The 22,623-nt window shown below is 51.8% G+C and overlaps 3 protein-coding genes and 1 long non-coding RNA gene across 14 annotated transcripts; 1 reads left to right on the top strand and 3 right to left on the bottom strand.

The window, feature by feature from the left end:
- Positions 1–259: 259 nt before the first annotated feature.
- Positions 260–7,702, bottom strand: LOC103463273 (mediator of RNA polymerase II transcription subunit 16). 3 transcript variants are annotated; one of them, XM_008406524.3, is made up of 16 exons: positions 7,372–7,699; positions 6,729–6,913; positions 6,535–6,642; positions 6,238–6,407; positions 3,271–3,552; positions 3,040–3,189; positions 2,865–2,970; positions 2,495–2,650; positions 2,210–2,424; positions 1,933–2,139; positions 1,660–1,870; positions 1,441–1,583; positions 1,163–1,355; positions 733–949; positions 586–669; positions 260–505 (listed from the first exon to the last, which is right to left on the bottom strand). In XM_008406524.3, exons 2-16 carry the CDS (start codon positions 6,868–6,870, stop codon positions 379–381), a joined length of 2,511 nt encoding a protein of 836 aa, XP_008404746.2. In that variant the 5' UTR covers positions 6,871–6,913; positions 7,372–7,699; the 3' UTR covers positions 260–378. The 3 variants fall into 3 exon arrangements, with proteins under 3 accessions (XP_008404746.2, XP_008404749.2, XP_081461982.1); XM_008406527.3 differs by having other exon boundaries at positions 1,450–1,583; positions 7,372–7,698; XM_081605856.1 differs by lacking the exons at positions 260–505; positions 586–669 and having other exon boundaries at positions 859–1,355; positions 7,372–7,702.
- LOC145551356 (uncharacterized) lies at positions 3,481–7,105 on the top strand. Its single transcript, XR_014087155.1, has 3 exons — positions 3,481–3,569; positions 4,048–6,065; positions 6,198–7,105. It is a non-coding gene; the product is annotated as an uncharacterized LOC145551356 (long non-coding RNA).
- Positions 7,703–8,046: 344 nt separating the features above from the next.
- Positions 8,047–22,551, bottom strand: misp (mitotic spindle positioning). 9 transcript variants are annotated; one of them, XM_008406521.2, is made up of 14 exons: positions 22,418–22,531; positions 21,622–21,661; positions 21,076–21,156; positions 20,556–20,695; positions 20,343–20,415; positions 20,221–20,242; positions 20,089–20,157; positions 19,917–19,991; positions 17,158–17,249; positions 14,869–14,967; positions 10,881–12,762; positions 9,713–9,921; positions 9,596–9,634; positions 8,047–8,770 (listed from the first exon to the last, which is right to left on the bottom strand). In XM_008406521.2, the coding sequence occupies exons 2-14, from the start codon at positions 21,655–21,657 to the stop codon at positions 8,681–8,683; spliced, it is 2,907 nt and encodes a 968-aa protein (XP_008404743.2). In that variant the 5' UTR covers positions 21,658–21,661; positions 22,418–22,531; the 3' UTR covers positions 8,047–8,680. The 9 variants fall into 9 exon arrangements, with proteins under 9 accessions (XP_008404743.2, XP_008404744.2, XP_017159863.2 ...); XM_008406522.3 differs by lacking the exon at positions 22,418–22,531 and adding an exon at positions 22,013–22,403; XM_017304374.2 differs by lacking the exon at positions 21,076–21,156 and having other exon boundaries at positions 22,418–22,551.
- palm1a (paralemmin 1a) lies at positions 17,555–19,114 on the bottom strand. Its single transcript, XM_081605855.1, has 2 exons — positions 18,852–19,114; positions 17,555–18,347 (listed from the first exon to the last, which is right to left on the bottom strand). Exons 1-2 carry the CDS (start codon positions 18,979–18,981, stop codon positions 17,770–17,772), a joined length of 708 nt encoding a protein of 235 aa, XP_081461981.1. The 5' UTR covers positions 18,982–19,114; the 3' UTR covers positions 17,555–17,769.
- Positions 22,552–22,623: the final 72 nt, after the last annotated feature.

Raw genomic sequence — 22,623 nt, 5'->3', positions numbered from 1 at the left:
CGCCTGCTGCTAGCCTGGCGCCGCCTGCTGCTAGCCTGGCGCCGCCTGCTGCTAGCCTGGCGCCGCCTGCTGCTAGCCTGGCGCCTGCTGCTGCTAGCCTGGCGCCTGCTGCCAGCCTGGCGCCGCCTGCTGCTAGCCTGGCGCCGCCTGCTGCTAGCCTGGCGCCTGCTGCTAGCCTGGCGCCTGCTGCTAGCCTGGCGCCTGCTGCTAGCCTGGCGCCTGCTGCGTTCCTAACCTTCACTGAGACGACGGAGCTGAAGAAGTTTGATCCTTTTATTAGAAAACAGGTTTTATTTACAGAACACAGGGGGCGCTGCAGCCTCTCTGCAGCAGACAGGAAGCAGGAGCTTCTCCATGGCCACGTCTGGCCAGGTGTGTTCAGGTGAAGCTGGGCGCCATCCTCCTCCACAGACCTCCACACAGGCAGTTCTTGATCCAGCGCTGCTCCCACTGCTTCATGGCGTTTGTCTTGTTGGGGGAGCGAAGCATCGTCACGCAGCCACACCTGTAGGGGGCGGTGTGTCACAGGTTACTGGGGCTCCAAGTGATCGGGTACTGCAATGACATCACTTCCTGTGGACTCACCTGGTGCAGGCCTTGCTCTCCTCGGTGGGGCTGACACCCATGTGAATGCAGCGCAGGTTGTCCATCTTCTGAGCTCCAGGACTCCTGAACACAAACACAGGTGAGCTCACCTGCAGCCAGAGCTGCAACGGGCCAGGTGAGGTTTACCTGGTGAACACATCCAGGGGGGCGGAGCCTCCCGCCCCCTGCAGCGACGAGGCTTTCCCAAACTGCAGCCGCAGCGGCAGCTTCCCTTGCAGCTTCACGATGATGCCGTCGTTCACTGGGAGCCAGTCCATACTGGGAACCAGCAGCTGACTGGGCAGCAAGCAGCACTCGTCTATCAGGCTCTCGTCGGGTTCCTGGGGGGGGCCGTCGTCCCGCGCTGCCAATCGGGACAGGAGGCGGAGCTTAGCGTCAGGTGCCCATCAATGAAACCCTAACATCTGATTAACGTGAAACGACCCCTAACACCGCTGAAGCTTTGCTTTCCCCAACGCCCCTGAATGCACCACCTGCCCTCCATGTTACAGTGATACGCATCAGCGACGTGCTGCCGCTGCGCTAGCGGGTGAGGTGTGGTGTTGCGGCGCCTTACAGCACAGCCACAGCTTGGTGAGCAGCCGGAACAGCAGCTGCATGCTGTCCTGGTTGTCCGACATGGCGGTGAAGGTGGGCAGGCAGCCGGGCTTCAGCAGGCCCCAGATCCGGATCATCACCAGCATCTCCCGCAGCATTCCCAGCGACGCCCCGTCTCTCATGAAGCCGAACCCGGGCCGCACCGCCGAGCCCTGCGGGAGGACAGGTCAGGGGTCAACGGTTCTCGCCTTGGCTGGACGAGGCGGCCGCAAGCTAAGCCGCCGTGAGGTCACCCACCTGGCTCACCTGGTTGGGCAGGTTGGCCAGCAGGTAGAGGACGAAGTCTCCCACCCACTGGATGAGCTGCTGCAGGGACTGCAAGGGGGGGCCGTCCAGGACGAACTCTTCCGTCTTCAGGTTGATCATCACCTTATCGATGTCTGAGGACACACGCCGCTGAGGTCAGACGCCGCCCGCCGGCCCGCCCGGCAAGCCGGCCGCTCGCCCGGCGCTTACCTGTGTCGGTGTTCTTGGCGCAGATCTCAGTGAGCCGGTCGCCCGGACTCTTGTCCGGCGTGTTGAGGACGTGCGGACGAAGCAGGGACTTCAGGGTGGAGCTGATGGCGATGAGCAGCAACTTGGCGTGAAAGTCGCACGCCCGCGCCGCCGTCGCCGTGGAGAGTTTGCAGAGAGACGCCTTGACGGCTACGATGCGCGTGGCCAGAACCTGCAGAGGTCAGAGGTTAGCGGAGAGAGGGCGCATGGCGGCGGCGGCCATGCGGTGCCGACCTGCTGCAGCGCCTGGTTCTGCCGCATGTACTCCTCATGCAGCTTCTCCACCAGGTTGTGCACCATGCTGGGCTGCACGTGCAGCAGCACGTCCCACCAGTCGTAGCCCGTCACCATGCAGTACTCCAGCAGGAACAGCAGGTGGCGCAGCGTGGTGTTCATGTCCAGCACCTGGCCCATAGAGGGCGACACGCGCAGCATGTGGAGCTGAGGACAGAGCAGCACTCAAGTTTCCTCTGAAGAGATTCAGCCTCACGTGCCAACAGACGGGCCTCACCTTGCCGTGGCCGTCCACCCCGGCCAGCGCCAGCGAGGTCCAGGAGAACTGCAGCGCCTTGAAGTGGAGGGCGGGGCCAGTGGTACGCGGGCGCTTGACGGCGGCGGCGGCGTCGTCCCCGGGCCGCTGGGCGGCGCCATAGAACACGCCCATGGTGTGGAGGGACAGGCGGTGCAGGATCTGGATGCTGCCGTCGTGGAATGCCAGGGCCAGACCTGCAACCAGAACCGGACCGGGTCACACGGGCCGGGCCGAGGACGGGTCCAGCGTCCGCCGTTTCCTCACCCAAACCGGGGCAGAACTTGGTGTCTGACGCCACCTTCAGGTCGGTGTTGGAAATGGAGATGGGCAGCTTGGGCAGCGCCACAGCGGAGACGCGCTCCAGGTCGCCGGTGGTCGTCAGGATGCGCCACTTCAAGATGGTCGGCTGCTTCTCGCCCACTGCGCAGAGGTCAGGTCAGAGGTCAGGACGTCAGGGGTCAGGTCAGAGGTCAGGACGTCAGGGGTCAGAGGTCAGGACGTCAGAGGTCAGGACGTCAGGGGTCAGAGGTCAGGACGTCAGGGGTCAGAGGTCAGGACGTCAGGGGTCAGGACGTCAGGGGTCAGAGGTCGGAACGTCAGGGGTCAGAGGTCGGGACCGAGAGGTGGGTCTTACCAACAGGAGAGCGGTGCTGGAAGATGTTGTTGACAGGAAGTCCCTCCTTCCTGAGGGACCAGCACTCCACGATGCTGCCGCTCTGATTGGACGCGCACAGCAGCACCTGCAGCCGGAGGAGCCGTCAGAGAGGGGCCGGTTCCGACCCGGTCGGCCCCGACCCGGTGGCACTCACCTGCTCCGAGTTCTCCCGGGTCAGGAACTTGAGGTGTGTGACGGCCGGATATTTGTCCCTCCGCAGCGGGTCGGTGGTGCAGCGCAGGAAGAGCGACGGCAGCAGCTCTGTGTCGATGCGGCACTTCTCGCTCACCACACTCACCACCACCTGCACAGACGCCGCCTAGTTAGCGTGCGCCTCGCCTGAGCGTCATGTTACCGCAGCAACAGCATTGCCTTCGGCCCTCACCTTGTAGAATTGGACCGGCGAGGAGCTGCTGCCGTCGGTCGCCGCCACCACGATGTTCCCGCCGCCGGTGAAGGCGATGTCGGCCAGCGCCACGCGGCCCCGCAGACGGCACAGGCTCTCGCTGGCCGTCAGCAGGGCGCCGCCCGGCTTCAGCAGCGAAACCGTCACCAGGCCGCTCACCGTCACCGCCAGCCAGCCTTCCATCGGCTTCCCACCGAACAGCGTCAGCGACGGCGAGAACTTGACCCGCGAGAACTTTTCTCCAAAGTTGGTGGAGCCAGACTGCAGCGAGAGGACGGGTAAGACCCGGTGCTGGAACAATGGGTCTAATGACGTTTCACTTTAGAGACATTGGACTGATCCTGATCGTCCATTTAGGTTAGATTTACTCATGATTAATCTAATCATAATCAGTAGAACATTTTCCTACTGGAAATGATCACCATTTGATTAAAATTAGTCTAATCAGGAGTTTTTATAGATTTATTCATCTGAAAATGTTTTAGTTCATTATAACTGATCAGAACATATTGACTGTAACGTGTTGGTATTGAAACTGATCATGTCTGTTTTATCACTTTGAAGATATTATATGAAACAAACGTGATAATTTTTATAATCAAATCAGCTGTTTGATGCCCTGGGTCAGAGGTCAGAGGTCAGCAGAGCTCTGTGGGTTCAGGAACCAGTTTGAAACGAGAAACACGGACAGCTGATGAACTTTGGTTCAAATGTTTCCGTATGAAATTAACATCTATTGTTGTTTCTCTGGGAAAGGAGGATCAGACAGAGATGATCTGACCCTCGGCCTGCAGCATGTCTCTGGCTACAGACGGCAACGATGACCTGGTGCTGCCTGTCGGCAGGCAGAGACGCCTCTGTAATGTCTCCAAACGTCTCCAAACGCCTCTAAATGTCTCTAAACGTCTCCAAACGTCTCCAAACGTCTCTAAACGTCTCTAAACGTCACCAAACGTCTCTAAACGCCTCCAAACGTCTCCAAACGTCTCCAAACGTCTCTAAACGTCTCTAAACGTCACCAAACGTCTCCAAACGTCTCCAAACGTCTCTAAACGTCTCTAAACGTCACCAAACGTCTCTAAACGTCTCCAAACGCCTCTAAACGTCTCTAAACGTCACCAAACGTCTCCAAACGTCTCTAAACGCCTCCAAACGTCACCAAACGTCTCTAAACGCCTCCAAACGTCTCCAAACGTCTCCAAACGTCTCCAAACGCCTCCAAACGTCTCCAAACGTCTCTAAACGTCTCTAAACGTCTCTAAACGTCTCCAAACGCCTCTAAACGTCACCAAACGTCTCCAAACGTCTCTAAACGTCTCTAAACGTCTCCAAACGTCACCAAACGTCTCCAAACGCCTCCAAACGTCTCCAAACGTCTCCAAACGTCTCCAAACGTCTCCAAACGTCTCTAAACGTCTCTAAACGTCTCCAAACGTCTCCAAACGTCTCCAAACGCCTCCAAACGTCTCCAAACGTCTCTAAACGTCTCCAAACGTCACCAAACGTCTCCAAACGTCTCTAAACGTCTCTAAACGTCTCCAAACGTCACCAAACGTCTCCAAACGTCTCTAAACGTCTCTAAACGTCTCCAAACGTCACCAAACGTCTCCAAACGTCTCCAAACGTCTCTAAACGTCTCTAAACGTCTCCAAACGTCACCAAACGTCTCCAAACGTCTCCAAACGCCTCCAAACGTCTCCAAACGTCTCCAAACGTCTCCAAACGTCTCCAAACGCCTCCAAACGTCTCCAAACGTCTCTAAACGTCTCTAAACGTCTCTAAACGTCTCCAAACGTCTCCAAACGTCTCCAAACGTCTCCAAACGTCTCCAAACGTCTCTAAACGTCTCCAAACGCCTCCAAACGTCTCTAAACGCCTCCAAACGTCACCAAACGTCTCTAAACGCCTCCAAACGTCTCCAAACGTCTCCAAACGTCTCCAAACGTCTCTAAACGTCTCCAAACGTCTCCAAACGCCTCCAAACGCCTCTAAACGTCTCCAAACGTCTCTAAACGTCTCTAAACGTCTCCAAACGTCTCCAAACGTCACCAAACGTCTCTAAACGCCTCCAAACGTCTCCAAACGTCTCCAAACGTCTGTAAACGTCTCCAAACGTCTCCAAACGTCACCAAACGTCTCCAAACGCCTCCAAACGTCACCAAACGTCTCCAAACGTCACCAAACGTCTCCAAACGTCTCCAAAGGTCTCCAAAGGTCTCCAAACGTCACCAAACGTCTCCAAACGTCTCCAAACGCCTCCAAACGTCTCCAAACGTCTCCAAACGTCTCCAAACGCCTCCAAACGTCTCCAAACGTCAACAAACGTCACCAAACGTCTCCAAACGTCTCCAAACGCCTCTAAACGTCACCAAACGTCTCCAAACGTCTCCAAACGTCTTTAAACGTCTCCAAACGTCTCCAAACGTCTCCAAACGCCTCCAAACGTCTCCAAACGTCAACAAACGTCACCAAACGTCTCCAAACGTCTCCAAACGCCTCTAAACGTCTCCAAACGCCTCCAAACGTCTCCAAACGTCTTTAAACGTCTCCAAACGTCTCCAAACGTCTCTAAACGTCTCTAAACGTCTCCAAACGTCTCTAAACGTCTCCAAACATCTCCAAACGTCTCTAAACGTCTCTAAACGTCAGACCACCAGACAGTAGAAACACGGCTGCATATAGAAGCAATGGAGCTAAAACAGCCAATCAGATCGCAGGTGGAGGAGCGTCTGCACTCGGTGCTCTCTGTCTTCGTATATTTGTATTTTTCTAAGGTAATTAATTTCCTGTGGCTTTTGGTTTTCTGCTGACCATGTTGAGCTGTTGGTCTGATTTTATGGATTTGTTTGAATAAATTCTGGTTGTCTTTGTGGTTTCACTTTTACACGACATCAACGGACCTGGAGAGACGAGAAAATATCCCGCGGCTCCAGGAAGTGACCTCACCATCTCTACATGCAGCGCCAGCTTGACGCCGTTGTGCAGCCAGCTCAGCGCCACGATGGGGTCTCCGTCCACCGAGCTGCTCAGGGCGCTCTCCCAGCTGTTCACCAGGTGCTCTGACATCGACCAGCACCGGATCCTGCCGTCACCATCCGCCGACAGCAGGCGGGAGCCTTTAGAACCGGGTCGGACCGGGTTAAAACACAGCGAGACACAACAGAGAATCAGAAAACTGCATTTAAAACCCTGCAGAACTGGGTCAGAACCCCCGGGACAACAGGTGACTTGGGTAAAGCTCACCTGATTGGTCCCACTCCAGACAGGAAATGACTTCACTGTGGCCAGAGTTGATGGAGAACACGTCCCACGGATGTTCTGTGTCGATGATGTGGATCATGTGACTGACATCTGGAAGATGAACGGGTTCTGATTAGGTCAGAGTGGGTTCTGATTGGGTCAAAGTGGGTTTTCCCGAGTCTTTGGTCCCTGCCTACCTTTGGTGTCGTCATCATCGTTCTTCAGGTCGGTGGTGAAGGCCACCAGGTTCCTGCAGGACCAGGAGCTCACCAGTGGGACGGACGGACAGTGGGTGCTCTTCGGACGCTTCTCCCAGTCGCACACATACGCCAGCTCCATGACTGAACCACAGAAGAAGAACCAGGACAGGTGGGCGCCTCACCTGAGAGAAAGCAAACATCTGGTGAGGCTTTGTGTTCCAGGTCAGGTCCGTCTACTGGTTCTGATCTTCTAGGTCAAGCATTCAGTTCTGGTGTAAACTGGGATAGGCCCAGTAGCATTTATCAGCAGGGGTCGCACTGCTTATGGAAACTGGGAAAAATAATAAATACATTTTCAGATTTAAATCACATCATCCTGTTTAATAGGCTGAGTTCTGATTAATTCAGAATCCCCTTTAAAAGCTGCTCATTTAAGCCATGTTGGTTTGACTGGATTTTAGCAGAAATCTATACTTATCCTTTATTAGAACAGCCTTTTTAAAGTAAAACTGCAGCCGAACTGGACCCATTGTCAGACGGAACCAGGTCCAGAAGCTGGAGGTGTTTAAAGTCCGCTGGTTAGCCAGTTTAATTCAGTTTTTCAGCAAATGCTAGCATCTACTAGCTGTTGTTAGCTTACCTGACTGATTAAGCGGCGAGAAAATAAAGAATCTTTTTCAGTCTCAGGAAAAAACAAAACTGTAGAATAAAACTTTAATATGAATTACAAGCCCGAATCAGGCCGGGTTTAGTAGAACTGAGGTCTATTCCAGAAATGGAGCTACAGACGGTGTAGTAAAACAGCCAGACTCGGTCCCACCCCCAATCCAACTAAAGCTGTTCAAACAGCTGCCTGAATGTAAAACTGGATTATTAAAGCATCTCATCAACAAGTTTCACATAAACAGTGTTGCGTTTTCTTTTTGGCGTTAAGTTTAATTTCTCTATAGATAATCTCCATTAAGCTCTGTTAAACCTGTCTGCTGATTACTGAAAAGGCGCCGCGGGCAGCCCGCACTGCGCGGAGGACCCACAGACAGGAGGACCATTTTACCCTCAGCGCGTTCTGACAGGCTCTTTCAGAAAACGTTTAAAGCGCTCATGCTTACCACCGTCCACCTGCTGGTGTTTTTATTTAAACTTCTAGGAGATATTTGAGCAGAATAATATTTAAACACGTTAATATTAATGTTTCACTCTGCTGACCAAACGGGCAATATCCATCAAACACCACAAATTCACATCTGAGACTCTGACCAGAAATGTTGTTAATAGTTAAACTCTGCAATATAAGAACAACAAAACTACCAGTTAGTATCGTAGATGTACTTATTCTTTATTTACTGAAGGAACAAAACTCAGAGATTAAAATCAGTTTATTATTATTGTGGGAGCATCAGCAGAATGCCTGTCAGTGAACAGGTTCTCCAATCAGAGCGCACCCTGCTGGTTGGGGAGGAGTAGGGGTTTCTTGGGATCATCTCCAAATATGGTTGCTTCCTGTCTGGTGGAGAAACCTCAGGTTTTTAACATGGCTCCGCCACCTGTGGGTTGGGTCAGTGATGTGACGTCAAAAGGAGGCTCTGACCTCAGCATGGAAGAAGTTCATGCTGATGGACTGCGAAGTTCTCAAGTCCAGAACCCATCCAGACAAACAGCAGAACTCCAACAATCAACAATCAATTTTAGGGCATCAATTTCAATCATGAGCAGTTACTGACTTCCTGTTTAGTTTTGTCTAATTAAAAGTGCCAAAATCAAACTCCTGCTTCGCTCTGAGGTCAGACTGAAAGCGACCAGTTGTCTCCACTGGACGTTTATTCAGCAGCTGATTGGATCAGGTGAGAACATCTTGTCTATAAGGGTCCATCAGTGGATGCTGCTGATCCATGACCCTGCTCAGGATTGGTCCACACTTGGTTCTGGAACCAAAGCTGGTCCTGGTGGTCTCACTGGTTGTCCTGGTTGGCGAACTGTCCAGCTTCCCACAGCAGCGCTCTCTGGTTCTTATGACGAACGACTCGAGTGGACTCCACCACCTGAGACAAGAGACAGAGGGGACATCATGGTGATGGAATAGATGCATGTGGAACCAGTCAGTGAAGTCTTTCAAAATAAAAGTCTTTAGTGACAGGGTCCAAATAACTCAAACTCCTGAAGATCCACAAGTTGATCCAGAAATCTAGACATGCTAACTAGCCAGTTGCTAAACATATGTCATGTCTTCAGCCTACAAGTTGAGAACCAACTGGGCCAGCGTTGGCTGGTCCAGTAGAACCATCATTCACAGTCTAAACGGGTTACAGAAAGCTTAGCGTGTTGATGGTTCAGACCTGGTGAGATGTTCAAAACCTTTTGGATTTAAACTCCTTTCATGACCACAGTTTCATCTCCACATCTCCCTCTGCTGGAGGACCGGTCAGTCCGGAGAACTGGACCGACTGAATGTTCTGTTTGACCCGGATCTACAGAATTATCGCAGAAATCTTCAGAATGTTGCTAAAGAGACGTTTTGGTGGGAATCATTATTTTGACCAATGACTCAACTTCTTCTTTGCGTCATCATCTTCTTCTTCTAGCCATGGTCTATGGTCTATGGGTGCCTCCATAGACCCAGTAAACCAAAACCATTGGGTCAGAACCTCTTAAACAGACATCGATTGAGTACTAAACATTCTGGGTTCTACAGAAACTCTCAAATAGCTTTTCAGAATAAAGCTCACAGATCTCCTTAAAGGTAAAAGTACTGCTCCGTAATGGATTGGGCCAGGTTCTCCAGAGGTTCTGTGTTCTAGCTGGGGTTGGTTCTGTAACTGGTGTAACTGGTTTCCATCCTGGACCGTTTCAGGGCCTGCAGTGCTTACCTCATTGTTGATGTCATCAACCGGCTGGATTCCTGCGTACTGAAAGACACAAACATCTTCAGACAGGAAGTCCCATCTCTCATTCTGAGACTACCAAAATAAGAGCAGGAGACTCACAGCGCTCTCTTCCAGCTTCAGCTTGGCTCGGTGTTCCTCAAAGTCCATCAGCAGCATTTCCGTCAAACCTCGAGGAACCGTCCGGACCGCCAGTGGGGAGGAAGAGGCCGGGGACGCCGATGAGGCCCAGGGCTTAGCGGTGACGAGGGAGGCGGAGGGCAGCCGGACGCTGAGATGAGGAGAGGACGAGGACAGACTGGCGGGTTTCTCTGAGTGACAGGAAGGAAGCACGTGTACATTAGCAGGCATGCTAACACACAACCCTGAGGGATACCTGAGACATCAACCACAAAGTGGCTGTGAGCTAATAGGATCTCCATGTTCTGGTTCTAGAGGAGTTCTAACGCCTCTTTAGAACCTGAATGCATCTCCAACACTGCTGCTTTGTGACACTGCCCCCCACATGCCACCCCAGGAAGGACAGCCCTGTTGTCCTTGAAGCTCAGGTGTGGTGTTCCTGAGGAGGCCGTCTGGCAGAGACTGGACTCTGAGTCAGAAACTGTTACTAATTGACTCAGTCTGCTGGACTCTGGCCTCATTAGGTTACTCATTGTGTCTACAGTGGGTTTGACCTGGAGCAGTTCTGGTCTAGTCTGGACCTCCTGGGAAACACCAACCCAATATCAGAACCTTGAAAAACTATGAAGCTGAGGCTTCCCATAAACATGGCTCAGGGTTCTTTAGAAATGACAGACCTTAGCAGCAGCCCAAAGGAACCAGCAGCGAGAATCTTGATCCCAGACGGTTCCTTTACGTGAACACCGAGCTAACGTTCCTCCACGTTCCTGATCCGGTGAAGGGAGCTAAAGTCAACCCGCCTCTGCCCCTAACCTGAGCGAGATCAGCTGGCTTCACGGCCAAGCACCTGCAGGGGGCGGAGTGAACATGAGCAACACCTCCTGCTGTGCCACCCCACCGGCCTGTTTCTTCTACATGGTTGTGTGGGACGAGCTGGATCAGGATGGAACAGCTTGGTGAAAATGGCCAAAGAGAATTTGACAGGACAGGCAGGAACTGCAGCAAACATCAGCATCCTTTTCCAAAACCGCCTGGGGTTCAATTCATCTCAGTGACAATAGATCCAACATCATGCCTGAATGTAAATATTTCTCATTAAAAGTGAAAGTAAAAAGCCGGTGCCATTAAACGTCGGATAGGAATCTGGTACCTGTTTTAAGTGGTGGGTAGAACTGCCTCATGGCCGTCCTGGATGCCTGCTCCACCAGAGGAACCGGAGAGAAGATGGGTCGGTTGGTTTCCTTCATGGACTCCCTCAGCTCTTTCAGCTCCTGTTCTCTTTTCAGAGCTTCTTCAATCTCCTTCTCAATGAAGTCTGGAGCTCCTTGCCCTCTGGACTGCAGGCCTGTGGACTCCAGGTTCTTCCTCCAGCTCTGAGGGAGCTCTAGTTCATGCAGGGTTGATGATACGAGAGAAGCAGGAGGGGAGGAAGCTGTTTGTTTTCTGCCCTCAGAGTCCTTTGGTGTGAATAAGGTGGCGGTTGGGTTCGTCTGGGAGAACCAGGACTCATCAGGATGTCGGTGAGGACAGCATGGAGAAAGGAACACTTCGTCTGTTCCAGAATCGGAATCAGGCTTTTCTCCTGAGTGTGGCTCAGCCTCTTCTTTCTTGTACCCCAGCTGTGGAGGAGGAGCTCTGCCATCTGGTTCCTGGATCTCTGGTTGCTGGGGGCCTTCCTCCCTTTGGGTTTTTCTGTGGAGGATGAAGCTCAGTGGATTCTTCTCGAAGGTTCTGTCAGGTGTCGAGGACAGCAGTGAACGTCTGGTTTTGATTCTGACCATCTCCGCTTGACCACTGCTGTGCTTCAGGCCTCGAGACTTCCGCAGCTCCGCCTCACGTTCCTGAGTTAATCGGATCTCCCTCTCAATGGGGGTTTCAGGGAACACCTTGGATTTTCTGCAGTGATCAAGCAGGCTGTCATCACTGGCGTAGCCTCCAGCCACTTCTACTGACAGCTCCTCATGGCCAGAGTCTTCAAAGACGCTACTCTCTCTACTCAGACTGCCATCGGACCGGAGCACTGTCACTCTCCTCTGAAGATCCATCTCATCTCCGCCTGCTGGTCTAATTGGAGTCGTGTCACCTCCTGCCTCCATGGCACCGTAGACCTTCACTTTCCTCGACACATAAACATTAGGACCCAATTCTGGAGTCAAGTCCAGTGGGATTCTTGGGGACCGGACAGGACTGAGCATCCGTGACAGTCGGTCTTGCTCTATCTGTAGAAACTTCTGTCGGGCTGCACCAAAGTTGATCTGCTCCTTCACCACAGCCCCTGGCGCAGCGGTTTGAGGAGGTTCTGGTCTGGAGAGATCAGGACTGAAGCTCAAACTGAACCCCTCTATCAGTCTATCTGTGGACAGGATGGGGTCCAGAACCTCCGCTTGGTTCTGTGGTTCTGGTTGGCTCCTCCTAGGAGCTTGGCTGTGGATGATCATCTTACGAAGCTGCTTCTCCTCATCCTCATCTATCATTTTTATCCCGTTGTTGGGATCCACTATATACTGATGGTCTCCATTGCTCTCTGAGAACAGACTCTCTGGCTTCTTGTTGCTGCTGTAGGTCTGTAGTTTGAATCCTTTCTCTTTCTTCAGGACGGCCAGCTGAGCCTGGCGCTGTGGTGACACCATCCAGGCTTCGTTCAGCTCCGCCTCCGGACTCCTGGGATCCTCCACAAAGGAGTAGAAGCCGCTCTGAGAGCCGGAGCTGCTACCGGGACTGTTGGGCTGCCACTCGTCACCGCTAGAGTTCCCGTCCTGCACCGTGTCATGCCGGACTTCGACGAGGCCGATCTGGGTTTCGTTGTTCTCCCAGGAGCTAGAGTCCCGGTCCGCCAGGCCAGGAGCTGACCCAACGATGGTTCTCAGGTCTGAGGGCTGCAGCAGGGGGGACAGAGGCTTCAGCACCCACCTCCTGGGGGAGCTGTCCATGCCTGTAGGGGGCGTTGCGGAGACACAGGGGGGAGAACCGTCTCTGGATCTTTGAGAACTTTGTGGGGACCAAACAGGCCAACAGTCTTCGGTTGAGAGTTTCTGCAACAACAGCAAAGACAATTACTGAAGCCAAGGAGCAATAAACTGATCAGCAACACCCAGGGAGTCCTGGGGGGTGTTTGCAAAGGATTGTGGGACCTGTAGTCCCCATAGAGTCTGAGCTGGGCTGGGAGAAATGAAACTGAAGTCACAGAGGAAAGGAACGTCTGACTGATCAGAGATGAGTTTACACCCCAGAGAGGAGCGGCTCGGTTCACCTGATGCAACGACCCGCCTCTTATCAGATCCGCCCTGCAGATCCAGAGATAAACCTGCTGATACCAGCAGTTCTGATGGACCCGGCAGCTGTTCTTTCAGGAGCCTTTGAACTGTGCTGATCTACACTGGTTTCCAGTTCAACAGTCCCAGTAAGCCAGTCTTAAACTGGATATCATGCTGGTTCTGTTGGTGGTTGACCCACAGAACCGCCCTTACTGGGTTCAGCCCGGGTGTATTTAAAACCAGAACCCGACTCAGGTCACTGACATCTAAACTGGTTCAACTCATCCAGTTTGAAACTGGTTTCATACTGAATTCTACAGGGTTCTGGACGGGTTCTGTTTAACTCTGGTTTCAAACTGGGTTAGATCCATCCGCATGCTGCTTTTAAACTGGTTCTGGATCGTTTCCATTTAAACTGCTACCATACTGGTTTAAACTGGTATGATTTTGCTTTATTTCGTACAGGACTTGCTTCTTTGGAATAAATTGGGATTAAAGTTGGTTCTGGACTGGTGTCAATTTGTGTCAGTCCTGGTTTTAGTCTGGTGTTGGACTGGTTTGATACCAATCCATTAATGTGGCGCCGCCTGCCAGGTTCTGGTTGGGTCCATATTAAGAGGATCAGAACTTCAGGTTCTCCCTCATCACTGATCCAGAACTTTCCGGACCGATCTATCACAGCCGGTTCTGGTCCGAATAGTTCACAACCAGCTGGTTGTCCGGGATGGTTCCAAGTTCTGGAGATCGGTTCACGTCGGGAGGATCAATCTGGATCAGAACCATCTGATGCGACAGTGAGAACTTGAACCACCAGAACTGCAGGAGGAACATTCAGAGCCGCAGCTTCGCCTGCGACTGGCTGATAAGACGCCGCTCCCGCAGCTGGCAGCCGATAGGCAACCACCCGCTGTGGGGCAACGGAACTGGGCCAGAACCTGTGTGTGTGTGTGTGTGTGTGTGTGTGTGTGTGTGTGGGAGTTCCTGTGTTGTTTCTGGACCGAGCCGAACCGCAGCCCAATGGACCCAAACATCTGGTCAGCCTCTGGCCTCAAATCACCTGAACAACAGAATCTCTCTTACCTCGGTCAGCGTCCAGCAGCAGCTGCAGGTCTGAAGAGCAGCTGCCTGAGGGGACGAAGGTTGCTGTGAGGCCCCGCCCCCTCACAGGCCCCGCCCACTCACAGGCCCCGCCCACCCGCTCTCCCTCAGGTGGACTCTGGATCATCATCATGGAGACAGTCGGGCTTTCTGGGTACTGAGAGCAGCGTTTCCCAGCCCTGGGCCTCCAAGCTCACTGCAGCCAGGTGATTTCAGTTGACAGGTGTTTGCTGAACTGCAATCAGCTGAATCAGGCGTAATGAAGCAGCTAAAACATGCAGGGCAGTGTTGAGAATAAATAATTCTGTTTTTCCTTCCATCTCCTTTAGCTAGTTGCAAAGCTAAAGGAAATGACATGTTAGGAAACGCCCTCAGAGCTAGGGTTAAAGGATATGACACACTAGGGAACGCCCTGTTTAGGGCACAGCTTAGATAGAGGCTAACAAAAGGAATGGAAAACTTTTGTGCGATGGCATTTTTTCCTTCTAACTCCTAAAGGTGCATGAGAAATGGACCAGCTGTATTTTGGTATTAATAAATGGAAATCGTGAATTCTACTCACTGACTCTTTTTCAACCTCATACATCAAGAACTTAGCATGGAGAAGGATAATTCTCCACAGTAGTGAGCCTGGAGGACCAGAGAACCAAGGAAACCCTGCCCCCTGCTGGACCAGCAGCGGTACTGAGGCTCTGCTGCCCCCTGCTGGACCAGCAGCGGTACTGAGGCTCTGCTGCCCCCTGCTGGACCAGCAGCGGTATTGCATCAGGTTGTTGGCAGCCTCACCTTGTTCTCCGGGTCCAGACTGAGAGCCAGAACCTTCCACGGCGGAGTGTACTGGAACATTCTGCTGCTCCAACTGGACCTGGCCTGTTCTTGCTGGTGCTGGTTAAAGACAGAAAGAGTCCATAGAACCTTTATGGTGAGTGGAGAATGTGGATGTTTATTGAAAAATTATGTATACAAGTTGCACATGTACCGGTACCGGTACCGCTGGGCTCCAAGTTCTGCTCAGATCCAGGATGATCAGTCTGGATGGATCTAAAGCTGATCAACCATCAGATCCATCTGATCAGTGATCAATCCTCCATCAGCTCCTCAGGTAGCGTCTCACCTGGATCAGAACCGAACCTGGTGGGTCCATCTGCTGACCAGCTGTTTTCTCTCCAGTCAGAATGAAATGAGCCACAGAAGCTTTCAGACGATGAGTTTCATCTTCATGAGACAAACTGAGGGAGTTATTATTTACATCGGAGTGAAGTTTCACCTTCCTTTAGTTTATTTTCTTTATTTTCAGGTTATTGTCTGAGGATAAATGTGGTTCAGCTTCATTGTTTAAACAATAAAAGATTCATGATAACCGTCGGGTTCGATGCTTCTTGGACCGAATGAAGTCAGATTTCAGGTTTCAGTGTATTTAGGTGAGTTTTGATGCCGTCTAGTTTGTTATTGTCCGTATTAAAAGTGGCTGTCGCACATTTTCACTGCAGGTAAAAAGTCTGTAGCTTTATGCAAACTTTCACACCACGTTCATTTTATACGTTGCCTTTGCGTAAAATATGACGCCACACATGTTCTGTGTGTATGCACACTTTATGATTCCCTGTAGTTCTTTGTCCGCCGCACTTTTCAGTTTTCATTTGTGAGTGTGAAAGCTGTGCAGTGTTTAATACAGAGCTCTGGTTCTGAAGCTGAAGGAGCTAACAGGTTCTGATGGCTCTGCTGGTTCTGAGGGTTTATGTTTGGTCTGCTTCTCCAGCTTGTTCTGCTCTTCATGAAGGTTTTGGTTTCTTTACTCTCAGAACCAGAACCGAGCCCAGACATCGGACAGATGAGTACCAATAAAATTTAAACCGTCAGCTACGATTGGTTGATACCGAAAATAAACATCAAAGGAACCGCAGCTGTAGGGGCGGGGCTAAAAATCTACTCTCAATAACGGCATCGATTAGCAACACAGGTAGCTGACATCATCATGATGTCACACAGGTAGGAACACGGAAAGACAAGCAGGACTCACCTAAGATCCACCGGACACCTCAGAGTGACCGGGAGAGTGTGTGTCTGTGTCTGTGTCTGTCTGTGTGTGTGTCTGTGTGTGTGTGTGTGTGTTGCTGGGCAGAGGAATTAGACAGGAATTCTGCTGATCGACAGAAATACAGACACAATGTTTACACCCCCCACACATTATCCCTTCCCAACCTTGTCAAAACACACACACACACACACACACACACACACACACACACACACACACACAGGTTTGTATTTCTATCCATGTTGGGACTTGGTTTTGACGACTTGGACTTCCTGCTGACCCGTTTCAGTCGAATATGTGTGCTATGTGAACTATGACCTCCGTCAACCAAAGCAACTGGGATGTAGCACACTAAGCTAAGCCTTCAACACACTGAACTGGATCCTCAGTGGGTCCAGACGTTCCAGTTCTGACCCTGACGGGTCTTAAGGATTTTATCATCAGTTTTATTAGAGAATGTATCTTCTATGGTGCCAGAATGAATAATAAAGACTTTGTTGTATTCTGACTTAGTGATGTAATTATATCAGTTGTGTTACCAACTCACCCCACTAGAGGCAGTAATCGACCCGAAAAGATGTAACTAGGGAGCAGATTTAGAGGATACAAAATTTAAGAACTGTGAGTTGAACTGAAGTAAATAAAAGACAGAAGTTCAAATACATGCTGAGAGTGAAGCTCCTCCCTAAAGATGAAGATAAATCACAGATTTAAAGAGGAAACGGAGACCATGGATAATACAGGAAATAGCGCCCCCTTCACTTCTGGAGTGCAATGGTCCCAAATCTAAGCTGTTTCCAGCTGCACAGGCCCCATTGGGCCACAATGGGCCCCATCAGGGGACCCATGGCTCTTCTTTGACCAGTCTGATCAGAATAAACTGGATCCATTACGTTCAGAAAGCAGCTGACAAGATCCATGACTTACAGTTCAGAGGATGAGAGAGAATCCAGAAAAGACAGCAAGAGGTCAAAGGTCAGAGAAAAAAAAAATCAATGTAAGCGAAGAAGAAGGTGAAGAGGATGTAGCAGGGAGACCTTCATCCTGACAGGTGACCTCCAGGGTGGCCTCCGCCTGGTGGTTACCATGGTGACAGCAGGTCCCAGGCGCTGGTGCCCACCTACAGGTTCTGTAGAAGAAGAGAAACAGGAAGAGCTGATGGCGCTGCCGGCCGGTCTGCATGGAGCCACGGGTTCTGATGGAGTCACAGTCTGGGTCCGCTACCTGAGGCAGTTCAGTACCCGGTTCTGGTTCTGGTTCTGCTGTGAGGTTGGGTGTTCTGATGGCCAGAACACATAACTGGGCCATCAGAGAGAAGAAACCCAGAAAATGAGAAACAATCTGAGAGCCACTAAGGCTGGCAGGAGCTGGGACCCCAGTATCACCAGTATCACCAGTCAACAACACACACACACACACACACACACACACAGCTTCACGGTAACTCGTTTATTTCCTCTTTTAGAAAACAGACAGGCATACAGGTGAACACACCTGGAGAGTGGAATGCTAACATGCTAATGCTAATGCACTTAAGTGTTCTCAGCAGGAAACAGCAGGTGTGTTGAAGTGACAGCAGAAAACAGGAAGTGATGTCATGTTGTTAAAGTGGCGCGGGCGGCGTTAGTTCAGTCTCAGTCACATGATGATCACATGATGCTGCAGCATTTACACGGCTGCTTCTTCTTCCCTGCTACCACCCTTCCCTCCACCGCCGCCTCTCCGTTGCTCGCCATCACCACTTCTGGAGCTTGGGTCGGTGTAGGCGGGGCAGCAGAGGGCGGGGCAGCAGAGGGCGGGGCAGCACAGGCAGGTGGATCTACCTTTCCATCTCCGTCATCGATGAGCACCAGCTCCGCCTTCACCGTGCCCTGCAGCCCCAGAACCTTCCTGGTCTCGTCCTCGTCCTCTACATCCTGGTATCCCATGAACACCATGGTAACCGGGTTCTGAGCGCTGGCCTCCGCCACGTCTGGCTCCCCGCCGGCCACCGCCTCCAGCCCCGTGATCTCTGTGTTGGCAGCCAGGGCGTGGCTGGGGGTCCATGTGGACCCTGGTTCTGGTTCTGGTGGAAGGCCCGACTCCCTCAGGACTTCTCCTGTTGGCAGGGAGGTTGCCATGGTGACGGAGTGTGACATCACCGAGGCCTCATCCGCTTTGTGAATGAGCTCCTCCACTTCAACGGAGCTGAGCAGGTGAGCGTCGTCCCCGTTCATCTCATGGACCACTGGGGACGGGATGTGGACGGGGACGGGATGTGGACGGGGACGGGATGTGGACGGGATATGGACAGGGACGGGGACGGGATGTGGACGGGGACAGGGATGGGGACGGTATGTGGACGGGGATGGGGACGGGGACGGGATGTGGACAGGGACGGGATGTGGACAGGGACAGGGACGGGATGTGGACAGGGACGGGATGTGGACAGGGACAGGGACGGGATGTGGACGGGATGTGGACGGGGACAGGGATGTTAGAGGGACACTAGACACACCTGCTGCTGAAGGACCAATAGCAACGCAGCACTGGATGACATCACACCAAGCAGCTGCAGAACTGACTGTTGCTCCTCCTGCATCATGGTGATGCCAGCAGTAACTTTAGGAGAAGGACATGGAGTCATGACAACCAGAAGCTTTCATGTTAATATGAAGCCATCTTCCTCCTCCTCCTCTTCCTCAGGCTCCTTGTCTCTTCTCCTAAAGCTCAGCTTTCTGTTAAATCTCACCTTTCTGTTCATCTTCATAAACTTTGACCCCTTGATCAGAGAGGTCAACAGGAAGTTTGGTGTTAGTGGAAAGAACTCTGGTTTCCCCCGTCACTCTGTCCCGCTCTACTTTAATCTCCACTGAGTACATGGCTGGAGGACAGGAAGTGGAGGACACGAGGTGGAGGACAGGAAGTGGAGGACAGGAGGTGGAGGACAGGAAGTGGAGGACAGGAGGTGGAGGACAGGAAGTGGAGGACAGGAAGTGGAGGACAGGAGGTGGAGGACAGGAAGTGGAGGACAGGAGGTGGAGGACAGGAGGTGGAGGACAGGAAGTGGAGGACAGGAAGTGGAGGACAGGAAGTGGAGGACAGGAAGTGGAGGACAGGAGGTGGAGGACAGGAAGTGGAGGACAGGAGGTGGAGGACAGGAAGTGGAGGACAGGAGGTGGAGGACAGGAAGTGGAGGACAGGAGGTGGAGGACAGGAAGTAGTCAGAGAGGATGCACATGGCTAACAGTGTGAAGGAAGTACAGCATGAAACAAGAGTTAGCACAGAAATAAAGAGCTGTTGGAGAAAGATGCTAACCATGAACTCATGATGTCAGCACCAGCCTGACCTCTGACCTGCTGAACCAGCAGTCTGGATCACCTGGTACGTATTTCTAAACTGGAACTGAATTACAACACATTGACAGAAAGCTAATGGTGGCTATGGCTACACACCTGTTAGCAGGTCCATAAAGCTGTACGTAATGTTAATGCAACTACTTATCATGTTATAAACCTGTAGTTACCACATTGTAAACCTGTAAAGACATTAAAACTGGTCATCATAGCACAACACTAGTAATAATCCTGTAATTAACATGTTATGCTGTTAACACTTTGCAAATCTGTTACCATGTTATAAACATGTAGTTAACACACTGTAGAGCTGTAGTGAAAAGCTATGCTAATGTTTCCCATTGTAAAATCTAACATCTTAACCGGTAGTTAACATGTTATAAATGTGTAGCTGACATGTAATAAACTTGTAGTTAATGCGTTATTAGGCTGTAGATCACCTGCTGGACATCTGACTCACCTTTCTTTATCTCACCCCGGGCTTCTCTTGATTTACTGACTTTAAGACTTTTGTGAACTTTGACCTCTGCAGGGTCTCATGGGACAAATGGGAAAGACGGAGACAGAATGTGATGTCATCACTCTCTACTGCAATGTGATTACTGTATCCTGATTGGTGTAACCGCTCCCACCTTGGATCACCTGACCTGACGGCTTAGCTCCGCCCAGCTCCATTCTGCTGCGACCTTTGACCTCAACAGCTGAGAAGAGACATGAGTTAGATGTAGAAACAACACAGCAAGAAGCAGAGAATAGGTAGTTACCTGGGTCAGGTGTTGACATCATCTGGAGGCACAAACAGAGACAGGAAGTTACCCTCCACAAACAGCTGAGACATTTCAAAATAAAACACTCCCAGTGAGATTGAGTGAGCGTAGTTACTCACAGCAGAGTGCGCTGTGGTCTGAGAGACAAGTCCAGTTTCCAGACTAGAAACTTCCTGAACTTCCTGCTCCAACCTGCAGACAAAACGCAAAAATAAACAGAAATAAACAAAAATAAACAGAAATTAACGAAAATAAACAAAACAATCAATAAACTCACAAATTAACGTAGTATAATGAAGGACTAGTAAAGTCGCTGTGAAACCAGATCAGACCTCCTGATGGACTCTTCCAGGGTTCTGGTTCTGGCCTTGTCCTCCTCCAGCTGACTCTGGACCTGGTCCGGGTCCTGGTTCTGATTCTGGTCTGGTCCAGCGGGTCCTTCCAGCAGCCAGCGCTCCCTCAGAACCTTCGACTGAAGAGACAGACACAGCGACACCTTCAGGTGACAACAGACAACATGGTTCTGTTGTTGGTACCGTCAGCTGGTACCGTCAGCTGGTACCAGCTGACGGTACCAGCTGACGGTACCAGCTGCTGGTACCCGTCTGTCGTCTGCTGGTACTCTTACCCAGACTGACTCGGCAGCCATGTTTGTTTTGAACAACAGAATGAACACCAGCTCCATTTAGGCCACGCCCACTCAGACATAGCCACACTCTGATGTTTGAACGAAGGGTTAAGACTTGCACTCAAATTGACTTTTTTTAACTTAAAAACAATTTGACCTTTGACCTTGGCCAATCAAAGCCTGCAGACATCTGGTGAGTTGCCATGGTTACCAGCAGAACCAACCTTCAGGTGCTGCAGAGCTCTCCGTTCATCCTCCAGCTGGCGCCGCTTATTCTCCATCTCCGTCTGCCACTTCCTGTTTTCCTGAGGTATGATGGGAGACTGAGTCAGTTTGGCCTCAGTGAACCAGAACCAGAACCAGAACCTGACAGCTGATGTCAGAGGTTGTGTGTATCTGAGGCGGCGTTTCCTGCTGGCCGACTGCCAGTGCATTTGTCTCTGAGTGGTTCTGAATAAAGCTGGCCCGGTTTGAATGCAGAATCTTCCCAGACTGGATCCATACCGGATCAATACCAGCATCAATCAGAACCAACCGCTGGAGGCAGAGAACCAGCCCATTTCTCCTGAGAACCCGGCTAAACCCGGTCCGGTTCTGCGGAACCTTCTAAGAGCCTGACCTCCGACCTTTTCTGAACCCACTTAGAACGGGTCGTGTTCCGTCTCTGCAGGTACCCGACCCGTTCTGTCTGCTGGCATCGGTTCTGATCGAAGTTTTCAATCAGCTGAATTGACTGGTCCGCAGTGAGGACCGGTTCTGTTCAGACTCACCGCCAGCTGCTGCAGATGGTTCTGATGAGCCTCCATGGCGCTGAAACACAAAAAGAGTTGGGTCACACTCGGTTCTGATGGTAAACCCAAAGTTCTGGTCCAGGATCTGAGTCCTCACAGCAACCAGAACCGATCCGGTTCTGGTTGTTCGGATCAAGAGAAACTAACAGCTTGTTCAGGACCAGAACCACAGCCAGTGGGTCAAATTGGCCTGCTCTGGTTCTGACCGGAAACTCCGCCCCACCCACCAGGAAACAGGAAGACCCTTTCAAAATAAGAGTCAGAACAGAACCAGAGAGGTTCTGCTGGACTCCAGAACCTCATCTGACCCGTCTGAGGCTGCAGGAGGTCGGATCAGAACCTCTGCTGATGTCCCTGCAGCTGACCTCACCATGAACTTTGACCTCGAGGTGAGATGACCTCAGAGAGCCGCTGGAGCACCAGCGCTGTGGAGGAGCGATGGGGGCCTTTTGTTTTGAAAACCTCACCGGAAGTCGTGCTGCCTGCAGGTGTCCACCTTGATGCGTCACATTAATGTCAGTAAACTGATCAATAACTGATACCAGCTGCAGCTCATTGATCCCTGATCGGATCATTCCGCTCTAAAAGTAGATCCTGGCCCGGAGTGCGGTCGGTTCCGACCCGCCTCGAACCGGACCGGGATCGGTTCTGCTGCAAAGTCCGGTGCCGCACAATGACATCACAGCGCGTGCACGTATAGACGCACGGGCGCGATTAATCCGCAATAAATAAAAATATTTAAGAACAACAGAAGAAGAGATGAAGGTTGACTCACCACTGCAGCGGAACCAGCCGAGACAAAACAGGCCCCGCCCACCGGAAGGGGAGGGGGTGCGGGGCGGGGCTTCAGGGTTCCGCCATGACGGAGCTGAACCGACTGGACCCAGAACCTCCACTAGGTTCTGTTCATCTTCCTGAAGGAGCAGCTCTGACTGTGGGGTCAAAGTTCAGAGGACCAGAACCAGGAGGTCAGAGGTTACC

The sequence above is a fragment of the Poecilia reticulata genome, chromosome 4 (assembly GCF_904066995.2).
Source record: "Poecilia reticulata chromosome 4, P_reticulata-male-v2, whole genome shotgun sequence".
In the NCBI taxonomy this organism is placed as follows: domain Eukaryota; kingdom Metazoa; phylum Chordata; class Actinopteri; order Cyprinodontiformes; family Poeciliidae; genus Poecilia; species Poecilia reticulata.
The sequence above is the reverse complement of the archived record's forward strand: the minus strand, read 5'-3'. Positions and strand labels throughout refer to the sequence as shown.

Coding starts and splice junctions, on each gene's coding strand:
- LOC103463273 (XM_008406524.3), bottom strand. CDS start 6,870: ATGGAGCTGGCGTATGTGTGCGACTGGGAGAAGCGTCCGAAGAGCACC. Junction 3,553..6,237: donor TGGCGCTGCATGTAGAGATG/GTGAGGTCACTT, acceptor CTCTCGCTGCAG/TCTGGCTCCACCAACTTTGG. Junction 2,651..2,864: donor CCAGCACCGCTCTCCTGTTG/GTAAGACCCACC, acceptor ACCTCTGCGCAG/TGGGCGAGAAGCAGCCGACC.
- palm1a (XM_081605855.1), bottom strand. CDS start 18,981: ATGTACTCAGTGGAGATTAAAGTAGAGCGGGACAGAGTGACGGGGGAA. Junction 18,348..18,851: donor TTATGAAGATGAACAGAAAG/GTGAGATTTAAC, acceptor TCCCGTCCCCAG/TGGTCCATGAGATGAACGGG.
- misp (XM_081605848.1), bottom strand. CDS start 21,372: ATGCTGGTATTGATCCGGTATGGATCCAGTCTGGGAAGATTCTGCATT. Junction 20,696..21,075: donor GAGCTCTGCAGCACCTGAAG/GTTGGTTCTGCT, acceptor CTGTCTCTTCAG/TCGAAGGTTCTGAGGGAGCG. Junction 19,992..20,088: donor GTCAGGTCAGGTGATCCAAG/GTGGGAGCGGTT, acceptor TTGTCCCATGAG/ACCCTGCAGAGGTCAAAGTT.